We start from the raw sequence: 22,312 nt of genomic DNA on the forward strand, positions 1-22,312 counted from the left end.
ATGAAGGGACACTGAGATGATTCTGTGAACAGCTTGATGAACTGACTATGACTTGATGGATTGCAAGTCATAGTGGACAATGATGTTCCTGAGTGGACAATGACCACTGAACGTGTCTTATTTTATATTTATTTAATTTAAGCTTATTATTTAATTTTATTTTTTGAGCCAGACTCTTGCTCTGTCACCTGGGCTAGAGTGACATGGTGTCTGCCTCACTCGTAGCAACCTCAGACTCCTGGGTTCAACAAATCCTCCTGCCTCAGTCTCCCAAGTAGCTAGGACCATAGGAGCCTTCCACTACACCCAGCTAGTTTTTATATTTTTAGTAGAGACCAGGTTTGGCTTTTGCTCAGGCTGGTCTTGAACTCCTGACCTCAAGCAATCCTTCCTTCTCAACTTCCCCGAGTTCTAGGATTATAGGTGTGAACCACAGTGCCCAGCCTTTGTCACTATATTTAAACCAGAATGAGTAGAGACAACGTGTCAACTCCCAAAGGAAGCTGCAAGACCACAAACAGTCTAGCATGAAAATCATGTCTCCATTGAAGGAAAAAGTGTACCAATATAAATCTAAGTGAGGTTACTCTAGGAGTCTGAATCATGAAATTGGAATAAAGAATGAAATTTAGAATATGTAGGAAGCATATTCCCCAGGAGCATCACAGATAAGAAGAGGAGAAAGCAAGAGAGAGAGACAGTGTCTAAAAACCAAATTGCACTGGTAGAAGTGAGAAAGGAGAATGAAGTGGAAGACAAAGTGATATCTAATAGGAGAGAGACAGGGAACCGAGAGCTCCTTCAAGGCAGCTGATTAGGAAATGAAAAGATGTAAGAAGCCAGATTGACCAGGCCTGAGAGTAACAGATCCAATTCTTAGGATTTTTACCCCTGGGTCTGCCTCTGTCTTTGTGTCTGAAATACTTTTCTTAGAGCCGATAGACACATAAGATTATACACACACAGAGAGAGAAGCATAAAAAATTAATAGCAGTAACAAAAGTTATTCTCACCTTCACGTCTCCCATCCTTCATAAATAATTTTCTATAGTGATCTGTTAGCTGAGTCACCATCTCAGGAAAGAGTCTGTTTTATGTCTGTGGCCTGGCAGGAGTCCGAAATGTCTTTGTGTTCCCCCTACAAGCATAGAGGGAAGACACTATACCTTCAGGGGCAATATCCTGCATCAGAGAAGACTTAGCCATGCAAACCTGGTTTCTTGCCCTCAAGCTCTTTAGCCAGGTAATTTCTCTGGAATTAACCCAGAAGCAGGGAAGGACCCTGAACTCTGGACTTCAGAGGATCATAAAACAGTATTTCAGTTGCAGGTGTTCATTTGAACAAATACAAAGATTAATTGATAAGTAGAAGAACAGATTTCTGCTTTTCTTTTTTCTCTTCATGCAAAATCAACCCCAGAGAGATTATGTAGTGCTGAAAGGGGGTAAAATTTGTTAAAACATTTTATTCTTTTAGAGACAGGGTCTCACTCAGGCTAGCCTTGGTTCAAACAATTCCCCCACCTCAGCACTGGAGTGGCTGGAACTAGAGAGGGAGAAATTTTATGTTCATTTGATAATTTATATAGACCCATAAAACTAAGCCAAGATTGCTACAGAGTAAGCAATTGATTCTGGGTTCCTTTCCTTTTCCCCAACACTCCTCGCTCCAAGACTACTCTTCTACAGTCCAAATTCAGTACTGGCCTCCAGCCTTCTTAGAGTTGTTGATGTTCAGAAATCTGTCTACCATGTTGGGCCTAGATTTTGTCCCAGGGTCTTCTCTGTATCCTTCTAATTCTCTCAGTGGCCTACCAAACTCTGCAGTGGAGTCCCCAGAACTTCATTCTGTGTCATCTCATACTTACTACTTGATCACCTACACCAGCAAAACCAGCCTTCCCATTGTTCCATGAATATTCTATGGGCTTTGTGCTTACTCTTTCTTCTGCCTTGAAAAATCTTCCTCTAGAGCAGTGGTTCTCAACCTGTGGGTTGTGACTCCTTTGTAACAAGGAAAATACATCCTGCAAATTGGATATTTACATTATGACTCATAACAATAGCAAAATTACAGTTATGAAGTAGCAACAAAAATAATTTTATGGTTGGGGGTCAACACAACATGAAGAACTGTATTAAAGGGTCGTGGCATTAAAAGGTTGAGAATCACACTGCTCTAGAGGTTCACACAACTCCCTCCTTCACCTTTCAGCAATTTATTCACCTTTTCACCTTTCCTTGGATAAGCTATCATCCTTTAGTTGCCATCTTCTTCTAATCCTTATACTACTCTAATTGCTTTTTGTTGTTTTAGGGCAGAGTCTTGCTCTGTTGCCCTGGCTAGAGTGCAGTGGCATCATCACAGCTCACTGCAACCTCATACTCCTGAGCTCAAGTTATTCTCCTATTTCAATCTCCTGAGTAGCTGAAACTACAGGCACCCACAACACCTGGCTAATTTCTTTTTCTTTTTCTTTTCTTTTTTTTTTTTTTTTTTTTTTTTTTTTTTTTTTTTTTGTGGAGATGCAGTCTCTCTCATGCACAGACTGGTCTCTAAATCCTGAGCACAAGCCATCCTCCCATCTTGGCCCCCCAGAGTGCTAGGATTACAGGCATAAGCCACTGTGCCTGCCCCTAATCTAATTTCTAATTTCCCCTTAGTACTTAATTATTATCTAACATACTCCATATTTAACTTTGTGGTCTCTTTCTATGAAAATGTAAACTCCTTAAATGTAGGAAATTGGGTCGGCTTTCTTCTCTGCTTAATACACACAGAGGCTATATACAGCACAACTCAATAAAAATTTTCAAATTAGTTAATTAATTAATTTAAAATATTTCTTTGTTTTTTCCTGCTTTGCTCCTCTAGTTAATACCTCCAATAGATTTTAGAGTAGATGCATCAATATTTTACATCCTTACTTAATTTTGTTTTTCACATCTGGTACTGCTTGGATTTTAAGATTTCTGCTGTATGAAGTGAGAACTTCAAACTTCAGAATTTAAGTCCTTGCTTTCCTTTTAGGCCAACACAATCAGATATCAGGGACAGATTGGTATAAAAGGCACCAAACGTACACAGATGCCACATAGTAACATCTCACAAAAATATTTATATTTGTTAGTAGAATTTTGTGTGTATGATATTGGGTGTAATTATTTGTTCATTAGTATTTTTCCTAGCTCTTAGCACTATTTTACCTTTACTGAATTTCAAAATGCCTGGCTTAATAGATTCAGCTAAAGATAATTTTTTAGTAATGACTCTTCAATTAATAAAGGATAAATTAAAAAATGCTCATATCTTGCTGTTATTCTGTTTCTTTCCTTTCTTTTTCTTCCAGTAATACCTAATTGCATCTATCTGTTCTCAAAGAAGTTAAAAATTATGAGTTTGATTACCATTAAGGATTTTTTACGTTTGTATGGAATCACGGTGAGTGTACTGCAAGCAGGAGTTACAGCCCCTCTTCTCTCCCTGTCTCGCTATATTTCTCTTACTTCTCCTTGCTCTTTGATTTTGCTCATTGCTCCTGGAAAATGCATCACAGCAACATTATATGTATGCAATGCTTTGATTTTTGTGTTGCATATGAGTGTGTGCACAAGTCCAAATGCACCAGATTGTATACATCAGTTACGTGCAGTTTTTATGTGCACTAATTATACCTCAATAGAGCTGAAAAAGTATAAATGTGGGCAAAGGAATGAATAAATATTCCTCCAAAGAAGATGTAAAGATAACAAATAAACACACTAAGAGGTCCTTAACATCATCAGTTATTAAGGAAATGCAAATCAGAAACATAACATAATACCATTTCACACACACTAGGATGACTATCCCGCCTCCTCCTCCCCTCTCCCCAAAGGAATATAAGTATGGAGAGGATGTGGAGAAATTTGAATTCTTGCGCATTGCTGATAGCAATGTAAAATGGTGCAGTTCACTGTGTAAAATAGTTTAGAACTTTCTCAAAAATCTGAACATGAATAGTGGGCACTGTGGTGGGTGCCTGTAGTTCCAGCTAACTCAGGAAGCTGAGGCAAAAGAATCGCCTAAGTGCAAGAGCTGGAGGTTGCTGTGAGCTGTGAGGTCACAGCACTCTACCAAAGGCAACAAAGTGAGACTCTGTCACAAAAAAAATAAAAAATAAAAATAAATAAATTCTGAGCATGGAGTGACCATGTGACTCTGTAATTATGCTCCATGTTAAATCCCAAGAGAATTGAAAGCTCACACACCAAAAAACGTGTACACAAACATTTGTAGCAGCATTTTTCATAGTGGCCAAAAAGCATGAGCAACTCAAATATTTGCCAAAAGAGAGATAAAAAAATAATGCTACATCCATACAAGGGCATAATTTTCCACCATTGAAAGGCATTTCTGATTCATGCTAACAGATGTATGAAGTTTGAAAACATAACTCTAAGTGGAAGTAAAAAAAAAATCACACATTGTACTGTGTGATTTAATTTATATAAAGTATCTAGTATAAGCAAATACATAAAGACAGAAAATAGATGAAAGCATTACAGAAGATATAGGGAATGGTAAATTGGGAGAAACTTTTAACAGGCCTGGGGTTTGCAAAAGCATAAATACTAAATATTTAACTGGGGATGTGCAGATGAATTTTTAACAACTGACTCACTGAGGGAAAACAGCTCTGATATGTCGTGTCTACTGGTTTTTCTGGTGCAAGTAATTCAACCACGGTCATTTTCAAGTTCCCAATTGTGGCACTGATGAAGGCTGACTTGACAAGCAACGCATATAATCAGTTCTCATGTCTTTTTGTACATTTTTTTTTTAATTTTCTTGAGCATCATCTGGGACTAGAATTGCTGAGCTTGTTTAAATTTATAGATGACTTCAAGAAAACTACCAGATCTTTTCCAACTGTTTACCTTTTTCAAAGTGCCCTTTTATACCCTCACCAAGAATGCATAGGATTTGGGGTAGTTACTTTTCTTTTTTTAAACATTTTGATGCTCACATAATGGTATTTTACAGTGCTTTAATTTGCATTTCCTTGACAACTACTGAATTGAACATAATTTTATATGTACATCGGCCGTTTGAATATATTAATTATTGAATATTCTTTTAAAATTTTGTCATTTATATAGGGTCTTTTTTTATTATTGTGAGTTTTGAATTCTTTTTATGCCTATGCTATATGCTATAATCCTGTTATCAACATGTTGTACAATTCTTTTTCCAATCTATGGCTTGCCTATCAATTTTATTGATGAAGAACAGTTCTAGTTTTTATGAAGTTTAATTAATCAATTTTTCTTTTCTGAGTTTTGTTTTTTTAATTTGAAATAAATACTCCATAATCAGAAACTCAGAATCATCTTCTATTGATTTATAAATAAAAATTTATAAATACTTTAATTTTTACAGCTTCTGAATTTAATTTCTCCCTTAATCGATGTAGTAAAGAACAGAAAACCTGCCTCTTACCATTTTTTTTTTTTTTTGACACAGAGTCTCACTTTGTCACCCTCGGTAGAGTGTGGTGGTGTCAGCTGGCAGTAACCTCAAACTCTTGGACTCAAGCAATCCTCTTGCCTCAGCCTCCCAAGTAGCTGGGACTATAGATGCCCACCACAACACCAGGCTATTTTTTAGAGACAGGGTCTCACTCTTGCTCAGACCGGTCTCTAACTTCTTATTGTTTCACTGCTTTTTTAAATTTCAAAATATTAAAGGGGTACAAGTGTTTTTGCTACACAGATGAATTGAATAATGCTGAAGTCAGGGCTTTTAAAGCGCTGGGCACCAAAATAGCGCACATTATATAAGATAGGTAAGTTATTATCCCTCACTTTCCACTCCTCCTCATACTTCTTTGTCCGCAATGTCCTTTACACCAACACGTGACCATGTAACCCAGTGTCAGCTTGCATTTATTTGTGAGAAGACGTGGCATTTGTTTTTCCAATCCTGCGATACTTCATTTAAGATAATCTTCTCCAGTTCCACTCACATTGTTGCAAAAGGCATTTCATTCCTCTTTGGGAATGAATGAAAGGGCATTTCACCCCTTGGGTGTGTGTATGTGTGTGTGTGTGTCCACATGTATGCACGATATTTTCTTTATCCCCTTCTTTAATTTATGAGCACTTAGGTTGGTTCCATGTCTTTGTAATTGTGAATTATGCTGTGATAAACATTTGCATGCAGCTGTCTTTTTGATATAATGGCTTCTTTTCCTTTGCATAGATACTTAGTAGTGGGCTTGCTGGATCAAATAATAGGCTACTTTAGTTCTTTGAGGAATCCCATACTGTTTTCCATAGAGGTTATACTAACCTACTGTCCCACCAACAGTGTATAAATATTCCCATTTCACCACATATGCATCAACATCTATTTTTTTATTTTTTAATAATGGGCATTCTGACAGGGGTAAGGAGGTATCTTATTGTGGTTTTAATTTGCATTTCCTTGATGATTAGTAATGTTGACCATTTTTTCATGTGTTTCTTGGCCATTTGTCTATCTTCTTTGAAAAATCTACTCAACTGGTTTGAAATTTTAACCCTGTTTCTAGATCAGCAGTTCTCAACTCTATCCATCAGAGTCAGTTGAAGAACTTAGTAAAAAGTGCCATTGCCAAGGCAGACTAATCAAATAGACTAATCAAATAGAAATCTGTGTCTTAAAAAACACTGCCAAGTGATCTTACTGTATACCTGGGAACAAGAAGCACAGGCTTAGGTTGGCAGCCCATACTCCCATCCCTTATCTGTCAGCGCACTCTGAGCCTACCAAGTAGAGGGCCAGAAGGAGGGCAGCACATTCTTCAAAGTCTGCCTTATCACACTGGCCACAAAGGAAATGTCAAGAAATGTCCTGAACTCTGTTCTTCTCATTAAGAGTTTCACCAGCAACTAATTGTTCTTCACCCATATCATTATCTTCACACATATAAAGATAAGGTGTTGCCTCACTCATAAAATTTTATGTATGCAGGCAAAAATCATGATGGGAGTTAAAGTACAATTGGTCTTGCACTAAAGCCATGGCAGCATCCTTTGAGATGTGTTATTCCATCTTTAATGTGTTATTCCATTTCCCTTAGTTTTTAAATACTCTGACTTTGAAGAATATATAAAGCAAGAGAGTTCTTTAAAATGAGATTACAAGAATAAGAGCTTGCTTGTGAAGAAATGGAAGGTTGTTACTCTGTGATCACAACACATAAAATGTATAGTCATTTTATAAATGTAGAAAAAAACAGTCCAGACTTCTTTCCTTATAGCTGCCATATTAATTAGTCAATTTAAATTGTTTTCCTATGTTATTTTTAGTTAAAGTTAGGGAATTGTGAGCTTCACACATCATTCTATGAAACTTTATAGAATATTTCAAGCTAGAAACAGTGAAGGCAGTAGGAAAGATTTATGAAAATCAAATAAGAGAAAAGATTCCCCAAAGATTCCCCAAAGATTCTTCCAAAATTGATTTCATAAACTTACATGCTAAAATGAATGATTTAAGCCCAGAAAAAGATCAGGCTTCCCATCTCGATATCTCTCGCATAAACCTAGAGATTTCCTCTGAATGGATCAACTTGGGAAACATGCTTATTCCTTCCCACTGTGGCTAAGAAGATTTGTGCATGAACTGGCTAGGCCTCAATGTCCCATTTCACTTGTAGTCCTGAGTTTGCAGTCTCACTCAAAATATACAGACTAAAAGCAGCAAGGCATCACTCCTATAAAGAACTCTGAGTTTCTCTTAAGAGGAAAATTGGGCAGGGGGGTGCCCGTGGGTCAGTGAGTAGGGTGCCAGCCCCATATACCAGAGGTGGTGGGTTCAAACCCAGCCCTGGCCAAATACTGCCCCGGCAAAACTGCAACAAAAAAATAGCCGGGCATTGGGCAGCACCTGTGGCTCAAAGGAGTAGGGTGCCAGCCCCATATACCAGAGGTGGGGGGTTAAAACCCAGCCCTGGCCAAAAACTCCCAAAAAAAAAAAAAAAAGAGTAAAATTTGGGAGGATGCTGGTAATGCAAATACAACACATATTCATTTGAAGATGTAGGAGTAGAAAAATATCATTCATTAAGTATTGCTAAATTCTTGTTCTATTCTTCCTTCATATTGGCCATGGTGTGTAATATAAGCTTTGTGCCTTTGGTCTACAGCACTGATCTTTGGGCTCTGCTATCTCCTCCTCTTTTTTATGTGCTCTCGTGCAGACTTTGCTCATCCTTTTGTCTCTTCTATCTCTTCTCTCTTTTCCTTTTTCTTGGGCAAATATTGAAACATCTTCTAGTACTGTCCTCTCAAATACTCAATTTGAAAGTTGCTGTTAATAGCACCAGACTATTTAAAAACCTTTCACTATTCCAGGAATATACACACATTGTTACTATGTATGTCATGTATACATAGAGAATTTACTACTTACACAAGACCTGCTTTATACCAATTGCTGCTTTGGTAAACACCGAAGGAGAGGAAGCAAGGGACCAAAACAGTGGACTAGAAGCAGCCGACAGAAGCCACTGTCACAGAGAGGATCAGAAGTGATGAGTATTCACTTTCCAATCACTGTTCTAAGAGAGAGCAATGGGAATTTACAGGGAAGCACCCAAAGTGAAAGAGAGGGAAGAGGGGTGACAAGATGAGAGGTATGTAAGGAAGGCATGTGAGGAAGGTACAGAGGAAGGACACTTCCACGCAGACATGCCATCCAGCCACAGACCGCCAGACGACATGGGAGCTGTCTGCAGGCACTATGGTGCATTGCTCTTGAGAAGGCATAGCAGGATCCCATTGGCTTCCAAACCCCGTTGCTGCAGCTGGCACTGAATCTACTTGGGGGTGATCTCAGGTGCTGCTGCCCCCTATGGTTCCTGCTGGGCTGAGAAAGGGAAGGCCAGGAGCACTCACCCCATAAAGCTAGTGCCATGAGCCCCACTGCCACCAGAGGAACCAGGCAAAGCAAGAGCCCATGACTCTGGTGCCCACTGCTGCCACCTAGGTAACCCACCCAGCCACTACTGCCCAGGCAAAACATGTGCCCACAGCCCCCTACAACCACTGCCACCATGTAGGTAGTGCAGCTGCTGCCACCGCTGCCTGGGTAGCGCCACCACTGAGGGACTTGGGCAGGGTGAACACCTAGCCACGTGTACCACCTGGGTTGTGATCTGCCACATGCTATTGCTGGATTTGGGTGAAGTGAACACCACAGACCTGGCACCCGCTACACTGCCCAGGTAGCCCCAGCCAACTAGCCCCAGCCAGCCACCATTACAGCTACTGCCAGGGGACCCGAGCAGAGTAAACCATGGCTACTCACTTCCTCAGAGAGAAATTCACCCTGCCCCCGACTCAGGTTTTGAGCAGAGGTCTGTGGACCAGGTCACTCCTTCACCAAAATATTCTCCAGCACCTACTTGGACTGTGACAGCCACAGAAGACCAAGGAAATGCAAGAAAACAGCAGTGTTACGGGTCCCTGGTGCATCTAACCCGTCCTGGATGGTCCATTTTCTAGAGCAGGACTCCAGCGCACTGTCCAGGCATCTCTCCCTCTTTTCTGAGCAGCAGAGTTCCCAGCTGAGGAGAGCAAGTTTTCTGCAAAGCTATCTACTTTTAGCTGAGAGAGGAGGTTCCAGATGAGAAGTCACCAGCATTAGAACTGCAGAAACTCTGGAAAAAACAGGTTGTTTTGACACCTCCAAAGGCTGACACTAGCTCTCCAGCAGTAGGTTCCAACCTAAAGGAAATTGTTGAAAGTTCAGATGTGGACTTTAGAATACGGATTGCAAGGAAGATCAATGGGATGGATGAGAAAGTTGAAAACCAACACAAAGAAACAACAACAAAACAGGACATAAATGAAAAATTCACTAAAGAGATATATAATCTAAGAAAAAAATAGAACTTCTGGAAATGAAAGAGTCATTTAAGGAATTTCAAAATACAGTGGACATTTTTGACAGCAGATTAGACCAAGCAGAAGAAGAAATTTCAGAACTTGAAATGTCCCTCATCTTCCACAGACAGAAAAACTCTGCAGCTGCATCGGCCTAAACTCGGCTTGAGGGTGAGGCACAGAGTCCAGTGTCAAACTTTCAAAATGGCATATCTGTAACTGGAAAGAATGGGGCCTCACCCAGGTAAGCAGTGTGGGGGAGAAACTATGGAAAATGTTGTCCCCTCACATCTCAGTCTCAACAGCAGCCTGCAACAGGGAGGTAGGGGCCTTCCCAGGGCTGCATGGGAGTATCAGGGCTCCCCTATCCCTCCTCAGAGCTGGGCAGTGGCTTGGACCATGCCTATAGAAGCTCCCTGGTGTCTAAGCTCTCAGACTGGTGCAGGCTCAAGCTGCTCTAGGCTCAGATGCCTGTGAGATTCTATGTGGGTTTCCTTTCTGGAGCAATATCATGGTGTGATCTCCAAGAAACTCCCTATGTGAGGTTGGTCTGAGACCTGCATGGGTCAAGGGTGCTCTCAAGCCAAGATCCTAAAAGCTTATCTTGTATTGTTTATAATAAGAAATATGCTGCCATTTTTATCTTTTATGTGCTTGTGGTTATATGTGTGTGAGTCTTACTCTGGCTGCTTTAAGCCTATGATTTCAAGAAATTTAATTTTTATGTGCCATGATGCTTTCTTCTTCTGTATGTGAGAGAGAGTGTAAGTGTGTTTGAGTTCACTGGGCTTTAGGAACTTGGAATCTATAATGATCAAATTTAGGGATCCGATTTCCTCAAATATTTATTCTGTTCCCCTTTCTCAGGGACCCCAGTTACCTATGAATTAGGTCTTCTAGTATTTTCCCATGTCTCGTGTGTGTGTGTGTGTTTGGTTTTGGATAGTTTCCATTTCTACACATTCAAGTTCACTATTCATTTTTTATGTCACATTTAATCTGCTATTAACCCTATTGTAATATTGTGAAATATACATTTGATTTTTGTTTCCATTTCCCAGCATGCAACTCCTAAAATCCATAAGCATTTATCTCCAAAATGATAAGTGTCTTTTTTTTTTACTAATGAGTTGAATAATGGTATGTAGCCCTAGGTAGCTGTAGAATGGGAGGTGGTCACTGCAAAGACCAAGATATTACCACAGGGGTAGGACTTTTAGCTCCATCCCCCAAACTCTGGATAGTGAAGAGGGGCTGAAGGTTAAGCTGATCACCAGTGGCCAATGATTTAATCAATCAAACAAGCCTCGTACAAGGAGGCTTCTGTAAAAACACAAAAGGACTGGGTTTAGAGAACTTCCAGACAGCTGAACACTTGCGGGTGCCTGGAGGATGTCACACCAGGGGAAGGCATGGAAACTCCTCATAACCCCAATACTTCACTGTATCCATTGCTAACTTTGTATATTTTATAATACCCTTTATAATAAACCAGTAAATATAAGTAAATGTTTCCCTGAGTTTTGTAAGCTGCTCTAGCAAATTTCTTAAACATTAAGAGGAGGTCATGGTATAGCCGGAATTTCTCTCTATGAAGTCCTTGACCGCCAAGATTTGAGGACTGAATCCACAGACCATGAGATTCAGGCCATATTTTATTGAAAGATAAAAGAGATAGATAAGCAAAAGAGGGGAATAGAAACTCCAGCAGCAGAGGGGGGAACCCAAGTGGGAAGCCCATGTGGGCTTTCTGTTTAGGGGTTTACATACTGCTTCTTGTATCCTGCAGGCAGGGAGTTTTCAGGAGATGGAATGTATGTGTAGAACATGTCACAGCTGGCCAGGGGCCTATGGGCAGAAATTAATTTTAAAACTGCCATAGTTCATGGGAATATGGTCCTGCCTGAAGCACACTTCTCTGGCTCTGGGAGAAACAGTAGAGTATATTCTGAGAGATGTGACCCAAATGAGATCCTGGTCAGAATGCTTTTTATAATTGTGTTTGTCCAGAGAATGTGGCCTCTAAAGGGCATGTCTTTCCCTAAAGATGGTGTCTGGACCTGAACTGCCATAGGTCCCTGTCCAGCCACGAACCGGGTAAGCTTATATCAATGAGAACATTGATTGATAGCCAGTTGGTCAAAGTACAGGTAAAGCAACCTGAGTTGGGGAGCAGTTCTGTGGGCCTGAGTCCTTAACCTGTAATCTGATGCTATACCCAGGTAGAAGGTATCAGAATGGAATTGGAGAACAACTTGCTTGTGTCCACTGGAGGACTAATTGCTTACATAGTGTGTAGAAAAATTCCATCTAATCTGGGGTTAGAAGCATTCTGTATTGATTGTTGAGTGAGAATATAGAAAAGGCACTTGAGTTTGTTTTTTTCCTACATCCTCAGACCTATGCAATGTAATTTTCAATTTACACATTGTAGTTTTCATCTCTAGAAGTGCAGGGTGATTCTTTCTTGTAAATTTATCTCTAAAGTGAACTTTTTGATGTCTGAAATAGTTATAAGTTCTGTTTTACTGTTTTTGTGAATTCTAACATCTATATACATTTTGCAACAATTTTAATTTCTTAATTTTCTCTTTATTATGTTTCTTTGCATGGCTGGTAATTTTTGTCTGACTGTCAAAATGACTTGTCGAGCTTTGTTCTGGAATGAAGTTAAGACATTTACAAACAACTTAAGCCTCTTGGATATTGCTTTTAATATTTGTTCATCAAAACTGGCTTAGTTTTTGGTCAACTGCTAATTATTTCCAGTTATTGAGATTCTTCTGAGTAGCCTGAGCCAATGTCCCAATGTCTGAATACCCAATGACTACTGAATTTACAAAGTTTTCCAAAAAGAAGCATACACTATTCCTATCCCTATTTCACTACTGGGTACTGTTTGCTCTAATTATTTAATTTTAGTATGACTGTTTTATTGGAGGCATACAACTGCTAAAATCCCTAAGGAAGGAAGAAGACAGGTCTTTCTTTTTTCTGGAGACATACTTAGAATTCCCAAGAGTATAGAATGACCATTTCCTCTGTTAATACCTTAGGCAAAGCAATAAAATTGTCCTTTCTTCCTCCAATAAAATAAATATCTCAATATGCTTTCATAGCATTCTGGTTCCCTTAGGTCTCCATCATGTTGACATCATCACATTTGTTGGAATTGGATTGTGATTGATTCTTTTATTTCCTAAAATTGCCTTTGCATTTACAGCTTAGCTCATTATCAAATTCGAATTTGTTTTCTCCTTCACCATTTGAAAATAACACTTTTTTGTAATTTTTACTCAGGGTTGCTGTTTTGCTGTTGCAAAATGTGAAGTTTACTTCATTTTTATTCCCTTAAACATTGCTTTAGTAGTGCTACTCAAAGAGTAGTCCAAAGACCCATACATAAATTGCTTCTTACCAGTTCTTTATTAAACAGGAACAGAAATAGAGTATTATAAAACTTTTAGAGCACATTGACAAAACAACTTTATTTATGTTGAATCTAATAATAAAATAAGTGGCATTTGTAATTGCATACCTTGTAATTTTCCAGTAATTTATTTTAGAAAATTACCAGTCTGTAATATATTGTATATACACCGAGTAACAACATTTATAACAATAACCAATAAACAAAACAAAAACCTGATTCCCCTCTACAGATTCTTTGAAAAACACTGGTGTAATCCGAAACTCTGGCTAAGAAGACTCACAGCATCTCAGGCTAAGCAATCTCCTAATGAGTAATGCTTGAGATCCCCAGTCAAGGACTGAAGTCCTGGCGTTTACAGAAAACAGGCTGCTAAGGCCTTCCTCCAAGTCACTTAATATTGCTCAGATGAGAGAGTTCTATGGCTTTATGTTTAAAGTAAGGGTTGACTGATCCAGAGAAGCTAGGTTGGGTGAAGGAGAAGATATGGGCACCGCTAGCCACGTCATAGAAAGAAAGGTTGCTGTCCTCATAATCCAAGAAAATCACAATCTTCTGTGGATGCTCTTTTATTAAGAGAGACTCTTCCAGGGCAATGTTTTGGGAACAATAGGCGAGAGCCCTATATTCACAGCCCCTCTTCACTAAGACTCTGAATTTCTTTGATGCTTCTTTGGATAATCCGTTCTCCTCTTCGTGCTCCTCATAAATGCCCAGAGTCCATTCGTCAGTGTCCATTTTGTCCACCTCCCAATAATATTGCCCTGATTTGAAGTCTTTCTTTTCAAGTGTGATAAGGTTGCCATCTCCTTGTATTTCCTCATTGCAATTCTCTTTCCTCTTTGGATCAGAATTGTTTTGGTCAAATATTTCATGATTTAGAGACACAAGAGCTAGAAAGGAAAAAAGGGGGTCACCATTGTATATTTCAGAGAGCTATTATATAGGTGAAGACTTAAAGATAGGGAAATGTGGAGCTGGTAGTAAAATATCTCTCCTCTTGGTGGGTAGGGGGCTTACTGTGGAGTCTATGCTACTGGTCTCATTGGATCTTGTCTACACCATTATCAGTGTCTCAGCAGAGTGCCTGCGTGAACCAGGACTTGCAGCTTTTACATGAGAATACTGTTCTTTCCAGTTCTCAGTAAATCAGATCTATGTTCTTCAATTAGTATCAGGTCTGACCCCTTTAAGAAGAGCAGTGGGGTACTCTTGGCATTGCGGGCACTTTTTACTTAGTCAGGAGTCTCCTCAGCTGAAGAGGTATGTCAATTTCTGTTTTCAGAACCAGGTGGACCTCACAGGCAAGAAAGCTGTGTCAGTATGTGAAGGTAGGAACAACCAGAGTAATCAATCCTAGCAGGAATTTTCAGCTCAGGCTGACATTAAATGATCTGCAAGTTCCTCCTTCCCTTCTCTAGAATGATGGTGCCTCTGTCTTTTCAACTAGGGGTGGTATTAGAAAGGGAAAACAAATATCAGATGACAGGTTGGAAGGGAGCCAAAAGACAGACAAAAACACTCACCAGGCTTAAAATATTCCTTCCTCCAGTCTGCAAAAGAGCAATATAAATTGAGGCTGGGATGGAAACATAGCCGGGGAATGGAAAGGAAAAGACACTTCCTTCTCTGGCTCATTACTTTCTCCTCCCAACTCTCCTCACACTCTGAGTAATATCCAGAAGCCACAGGACGAGTGACATGCTTTCTGTGCTCTGTCTCAGTTTAGGAACTATGTCCTCATTCAGTCTGATACTGGAGAAAGCTTCCCCAGGCTGAGCCAGGTTCGCAACACACCTGAAACAGGTGCCTGGTGTTCAAGGTGCCCCTGCACTGTGCTCTTGAGACCTGTGTGGCCCTCCTCTGAGGATGAAAGCTACAAAGGCTTTTTATTCTGTTTTATTGTGGGTTTCTTTCCAGGCTATGACCTCCTCAGAGCAGGGCTTAAGCGTATGTCTGAGGCCTTTAGTTCCCTGTTGTTTTGGGCCTCTATTACCAGATGGTTTATATTTTTTTCCAGAGTGAGATTCCTCATGGGAAGTAGAACTGCATTTTCTTCTTTCTGGGACCATTTCTCTCATAATGGGACTGGTGGTTTTATTTAAAGAGTGTGTAATCTCATGCAGTCTGGGGACAATACACAGATAAGGACTTATCCTTAATTCTTGACAGGAGCTGCACTGGCCCCTCATTGAATGGACCTCAGTAAGAAATTTAGCACCCTGACATGTACAGCCTGTGATGTGAGTACTTGAGTCAAGAAGGACATGCATCCTATCTTCATCTCAGAGGCAAGAGGACTGAGGTCAAAAAAGAGAAAGTGACCCAATCCCTCAGCAATATTGGTAGAGTTGAAATTGAAACTCTTGTGTCCTAATCATTCATATTACAGGAGCACATTTAAGCAGTGGGTGAAAGAAAACTCTCAATAGAAACAAGTTAACTAGCTTCACTCCTCCGACCTCGCTGGTCAGAGCCTTCTCAGGAACATGCTGTGGCCTGCCTCCCTGCTTCCTTCCCCAGAGGACTTTAAGTTCCACAGGGTCAGTGATGATAGCTGATAATACCAACACCTCACACAGTGTCTGCCATATGAAAACTGCCCAGTTATATGCTCGAGGATTGGCCTAGCTTAGCATGTTTCTAAAGTCCAACTTTATATCAAACATGCACACACATTTCTAAACCCACGTAATACACAGACACAGACATCAGAAGGATATTAAAAATAGTCAATTTTCTCTACTACCCAATAAAAATGTATATTTTTACAAATGATATTAAAATATTTTCAGATTGCTTTTCAAATATTTAAAATCAATATTCTTATATATTAAACTTTATTTTAAATCAGTAAAATAAAATAAGTAAAATCATAGTTAGTGTGTTTTTTCCAAATATGAAGTGTATTATCTGCTCTTTTAAACTTTGTTATATGGAAATGCTGACATAACAAACTATTCTTTACTCTGAAATCTCATAAAAATCACTGAGTTCTGTCCCTTCCTTCTCCAAAATAGCCGGTCTAACAGTTCATATTGAGTCTTTTCCCCAGCCATGTTGTAAAATTTACCAAATTAGAAGTTATTTCTCCTTTATCCTTAGCTCTGGAAAACAATTGATTATTTGAACCTTCAAATACAAAATGGCACACATTGATACCAAATCAATGGCTACAACTTCCAAGTGGACAAGTATGTGTGTGTAGGTCTATACTTAGGTTCATAATACCAGAAGCACTTGGAAAGATTAAAACCAGAGAGTTGGGTTAATAGGGGGACCACACCTATGGAGCATATTGCAAGTACAAGTTGGATCTATCAGGTGTAGAACACAAATGTCTTAACGCTGTAATTGGGTAAATGAGGTGAAGGCTATGTTAATTAGTAGGATGTAAGCACTCCAATTTGTACAAATAATCAACACATTGAATCCCACAATGGCATAAATGTATTCATGATCTATGTATAAATGACTTAATTAAAAAAATAAATAAAACTAAAAAGAAGATAATTAAAAAAAAAATAAAACCAGAGAGTTACTTACCAGGATATATCAGGGCCTTCTTCCAATCTAAAACAGAACAAATCCAGGTAAGATAAAGTAAGACATTACCCTGTGGGCTTATATTTCTTTCCTTTTCTCTTAGTTTTCTTCCAAAGTCATTATGAAATCTTTAGTCTTTCCCTCTAGGGAATGGAACTGAGAACATGTTGGGTGTCAGGACATCATATAGTGTAGAAACACGGAGACTCTTACCTTCGTGGTACAATTTCTTTCGCCGTTCTGAAAGCAACAACATTTAGTGAGAGACCCAAACAGGTTATGAAAGGGGCAAACAAATCCCTGGGCACAAAAAGAAGCAAGACTCACCAAGCTCTGCCTCGAGTTTCTCTGAAAGAGGAGGAGATACAAAACCCATCAAATTGGGTTTTAGCTGACCTTGAGTTTAGGGAGTAGCTAAATGAATTAAGCTTGGCCTTCCCTTAAGGGTCCCATAGTTCAGTAAATAAGAAGATGAGCAAATATTTATATCCAATAAAAACTGGCAAGTGCTAAGAAAAGTTAAATGGGAAGGGCCAACAGGTCACAGAGGAAGAAATGCCCACATTTCATGGGAGTTTAAGATTTCTTAGGTGTTTCTGAAGCTTATTCTTGAAGCATAAGTAGGAAGAGAATTCAGTGGAAGACATTTCACAAGGAGAAACCACAGTTGGGAAAAAGAGGCATGAAAGAGCAAGGTGTGGATTGGGGCCCGGCACTTTATAGGCCTCACGACCGCTGCCCTCTGGTCTTCTCCCTTCCCACTTGGTTTTCTCCTCTCACAGGATGCTCAGCTCTCTGGAGTGCTTGATATCGTGTTTCCCTTGCTGTCCTTTGGCAACCTGTGAGTTCTTCACCTACCTTACACAGCCTGTCCATGAACCTCTGATTTGCCCTGCTCCCCCAGCTTACCTTGGTCCTTAAGCACACTTTCTTTTTCACTCCTCATCTGGTCTGTTTCCTGAGATTCTTTTTTCTTTTCCTTTATTGCTCTCTTTTTGGCTTGATGTTGTTTCCAGCCAACATAGCTGAGCCCAGAAAGGAGGATCCCTATCACAGGGAGAGTCCCAGCCAGGGCCACTTTCCACGGAGACACCCTGGGGAAGAAGGGCTCTGGGAAGGCAGATGGAGACACAGTCAGAGGTGGAGCAGGAGGAAGTCCTGCCCTTGGTCCAAGGCTCCCATCAGCCCTCCTTCTCCATCCCTGTCCTTACCACACCCTCTGGACTTGTGTGGCTCTCTGACCTGGGAGGAAGATAGCTGATGCTTTCTCCTGGCCAGAGAGGAGATTCTGGATGGAGCAGGTCACATTGCCCACAGAGCTGTCCTTGACTACAAGAGATGCCACCACACGAAACAGCCCATCCCCATCTTGGCTCTGAGACTCAGGCAGGGAAGGCAGCTTCACTCCTGCTGTGTCTCTCCACTGCACCTTGGGACTGGGGAACCAGCCACCTGAGGAGCACAGCACTCTGATCCCACCTTCCTCAGGGCCCATCATGTAAATGTGAGGGACAGAGCCCAAGCCTAAGGAGAGAAAGACATGTGTCTGAGATCAGAGGTCCTTGGGGCTCAGAGACCCTTAAGGCTGAAGGCCAAACTGCTATTCACTTAGAAGAGTACACAGGAGCTCAGAGGTTAGTGGCAAGCTGAGTTCTGGCTCAGTTTTGAAATCAACGTACTACCTTTACAAGTTCTGCCACAGAGAGAACTTTGGGCTCATTCTAGGAAGAGAAAATAGCAGGGACAATTAAAACTAGGAGAAAAATGTAATTCCGTTAGTTTTCCTTTCTGATTGGGTTTTTACCCAACGAGAATGTCTGATTGATGTTTGAGAGTGTTAGTGTTCATCAGAATGAATAATGCTACTGAGTTTTCTCAGGTCCTTTAGGATGTCAAAACATCTTCAGGAATTTTAATTCCTTGGTATTTAAAGCAAAATGAGTGTGTAGTCTTATCCTCATGGCACAGTTTGGGACACTGACATTCTGCCACAGACAGAGCACATGGACACAGGGGAGCCCACCAGCGGGCAGATTAGGAGCCCGGCGGCACTTGCCCTCTCGGCTTCACATCACAACCTGGGCTATGGGCCAAGTAACACACCTATAACATGCAGCTCCACAGTGGCCTCCTGGAACACGTCACCATCTTCAACCCGACACCGGTATTGGCCATGGTCAGAGGTCCGCGCACGTCGTATCTGCAGGGTGGCATCCCCTCTGCCGAGGGAGGCTCCCAGCAGCTCCGCCCGGCCCCGGTACTCCAGCATTTGCTCCCCGCCTAGGTCCTGCCGGTCCTGGAACACCAGCACCGCTGGGGAGAGCTGCGCTCGGTACCACCGGATGTGCATGTGGGCCGTGCTCTGCGCGGGGTACAGCTGGCAGGGCAGGATGGCGTCTTCCCCGAGCAGCACCACGACGGGCTCAGCGGATGCCTTCACAGAAAACCCGAACCCTGTGAGAATCGGATTGGGAAAACGAGTGAGGGACAATTTAGATGGAAAACTCATTTGCACTTTCTTATTTAGGGACTCAAATGTATGTTTTATTAGTATTTGGTTCTCAAAAGGTAATTATGTATCTTTAATTTTTTTATGTAAGTATATATATGTGTGCGTATTTGTATATACAAATGTATAAAATCTAATGTTTTCAGCCATATTCCCCACACCCCTACTAACAGATGACATTCATGTCCTCACAAGCAGTAACTTTACAGTCTGCCATTTAAAAAGACATACACGTTCTATAGATTTCCAAATAGTATTTATGTGTAAGTTGTCTAAAATCTATGTAAAAAAGACTAATTGAGAATTAAATGTGGTGAAGCAACTTAATAAGCAATTATCTTTTGGGGGCGGGGAAAAGCACTTCTCTTTTTCAGTGTCTTCTCTCACAGAAATGGAAACACTGAACTTGACCTTGAGATTTAGGTTACTGTGTGTTTGGTGATGGATTAGGGGCATAGAAGTGTTTTACCCCAGGATGAAAAGAATAATTATAAGGTGAAATATAGATCTTTTTGTTTGTTTTTAAATAAGTGTGAAGGTTTGGAATTAATTTTTTTTTCATAAAATTAATGCAGGACTTGGCCTGTGGCTCCATATATCAAGAGTCAGGGAAGCCCCTACCAGAGAGGGTAATTGGATTTCCCAGGAGGGAAAGAGAATGCTGCAGACTGCAATGGGGACTTTGTCTGAATTAGAAAATACGCTCCCTCATCAAGGCACTTAACCATCCCTTCAAAATCATTTTACCATAGAAATCTATGAAGACTAAAAGGTGACAGGTACCCCTGGGCAAAAGTGTAATTAGGAGAGATTCAGTACACTGTGGATGTTGTGAATGGTTAGGACTTAAGGACCCTTAACTAAAATGACTCTTGAGTGGGAAGAGTGCAGACAGGGATGGCTGTGTTGGTGCCCAGGAAGACTGAGTACAAAGGGCAAGGGCATATGAGCTGAAGGGACGTAGCCTTGGCCTGCCTGTCCCAGAGAGTGTGGGTCAGGCCATCCTGGGCAAAGAGCATGACTTTGGCCATCTGCTAGACTGGGATCATGGTCACCTCAGTTTTTTCATTCTTATGTAAAACCCTTGGTGTCCCCTGGCTACTGTTGTAACTCAAGGGATACATGCCCTTGGCTACCTAATACTGAGCTGCTGGCCATACATGTTATGGAGCAATTTATTTTAAAAAGGCATTTGACATTAAACATAGCCACAATGTGGTGGGAAAAAATCATTGTTTTACATAAATGGGATCACTATATATCAAATTCTGCACCAGTAGACATCTAACCATTTTGGTATATACAGTTGAGCTATTCCTAATTGTTTTTAGCACTGCCTACACTGTCATGTTCAAGATTTTACTATATTGGTGAATATTAACATTGCTTCCAACTTATTATTACTACAGACAGTCCTGTGGTAAACATTATGTATATCTGTATATGTGTGTTTGCAAATGGAAGAACACTTCTTTTTCTTTTTTCTTTTTTTTTTTTTTTTTTGAGACAGTTTCACTTGGTCACCCTTGGTAGAGTGCCATGGTATCTTAGCTCATAGCACCCTTAAACTCCTGGGTTCAAGGGATCCTCTTGCCTCAGCCTCCCAAGTAGCTGGAACTCCAGGCACCAGCCATAACAGGTCTCTCTCTGGCTCAGGCTGGTCTTGAACCTGTGAGCTCAGGCAATCCACCCACCTTGGCCTCCCAAGTGCTGAAATTACAGGCATGAGCCACCATGCCCCACCAGCAGAGCATTTCTGTAAGATAAATTTTTATAGAATTGCTGAGTGGACATGTATGGACATTAAAAATTTTGATACTCATCACCCAGTTCACACCAAATCAAGGAGCTAACACAAAAATGTCATTCTTGTAATCCATTCATTTTCTTTCCAACCATGAAGTTTGAAAACTTCATCCAGGGGACTCTTTTCTTTTATAAAAGAGATAACTCATGTCCCAGAGAGAATAAGTGATTTATCTAAAATCACAACTAAATAGAGCTCAGGAATCCTGAGCGCAAACTCTGTGTACACACTTAGGTTTTCTTGGCAGTATCAACATTACCAAGCATATTTTAATAGTTATATCAAAAGTAAATAGGCTAAATCACCTACACTCAATAAGGTTTAGATAAATGGTACAGCTGGGACTTTATAAGGGGAAAGGGGACCCTCGTGACGGATTGCAGAGTGTTTCCATTTCTATGAGAGAAAACACTGAAAAAGAGCCAGTAGATAAAAAGCATGAGGCAGACACTGACCTGCTGAGCACAGAGTGGGCACCTGGAGAAGAAGAAAAGGGAGGAGGAAGCTGGCTGGAGAGAAACCTGGAAAACCCTCCATCTTCTTCAGTGCAGGTGGGAATGTTCACTCCAACAATAGGGTGCTCTGCAGGACTGGGTGGTGAGAAAGCAGCAGGATGGAGGTTCTTAGGAAAAAATCCCCTGTTCAGAGATTGAATTATATGCACAGGGTTTTGGTTGTCTGTTCCTACCAGACCTTAAGATCAACACCATCAACTCTCATCCCCTCCCCACTGGGTTTTCCCTCCTTCTCTTTCTTCTGAAAATCAACTGTTTCCCACCAGGTGTAGAAAGCTGTAAAGGGTTCCATCTCACTCTGCTTAGCAGTCTTTCTCACTTATCTCAGTATTTACCTTCTCACCAGGGATATTTTTGAAATTGAGAACCCTGAGTTCAATGCTCAGAGATAAAGTCAGATATAGATGTAGTCCACTCCCCTCAGCCAATCTGCCTTCAGTCTTCTTACACTCATTTATTTATTTACCACAAATAGCTTGTAAGGGCCAGACCAGCGCCATTTTGTTGTCTACTGCATAAGCTCTGTTAAAACCGCAGGGCCACTCCCTACTGCCTCCCCCACACCTGCTTGCATAGCCACTGATTGAGAC

General features: G+C 40.7%; 1 protein-coding gene across 2 annotated transcripts in view; it reads right to left on the reverse strand.

The window, feature by feature from the left end:
- Nucleotides 1-13,438: 13,438 nt before the first annotated feature.
- LOC111725085 (butyrophilin-like protein 1) overlaps nucleotides 13,439-22,312 on the reverse strand; it is a 9,747-nt gene continuing 873 nt past the window's right edge. Inside the window, exons 2-10 of one of the 2 annotated variants that reach the window (XM_023512952.1) lie at nucleotides 21,663-21,789; nucleotides 18,995-19,345; nucleotides 18,134-18,415; nucleotides 17,801-18,001; nucleotides 17,219-17,239; nucleotides 17,105-17,131; nucleotides 16,892-16,918; nucleotides 14,872-14,898; nucleotides 13,439-14,238 (exon numbers count right to left, since the gene is read on the reverse strand). In XM_023512952.1, the coding sequence (XP_023368720.1) occupies nucleotides 13,736-14,238; nucleotides 14,872-14,898; nucleotides 16,892-16,918; nucleotides 17,105-17,131; nucleotides 17,219-17,239; nucleotides 17,801-18,001; nucleotides 18,134-18,415; nucleotides 18,995-19,345; nucleotides 21,663-21,744 (1,521 nt within the window). In that variant the 5' untranslated portion in view covers nucleotides 21,745-21,789 and the 3' untranslated portion in view covers nucleotides 13,439-13,735. The remainder of the gene's footprint in view (nucleotides 14,239-14,871; nucleotides 14,899-16,891; nucleotides 16,919-17,104; nucleotides 17,132-17,218; nucleotides 17,240-17,800; nucleotides 18,002-18,133; nucleotides 18,416-18,994; nucleotides 19,346-21,662; nucleotides 21,790-22,312) is intronic. The other variant, XM_023512953.1, reaches the window with a different exon arrangement.

The sequence above is a fragment of the Otolemur garnettii genome, unplaced genomic scaffold (genome assembly GCF_000181295.1).
Source record: "Otolemur garnettii isolate 467f Iridium unplaced genomic scaffold, OtoGar3 scaffold00031, whole genome shotgun sequence".
Lineage (NCBI taxonomy): Eukaryota > Metazoa > Chordata > Mammalia > Primates > Galagidae > Otolemur > Otolemur garnettii.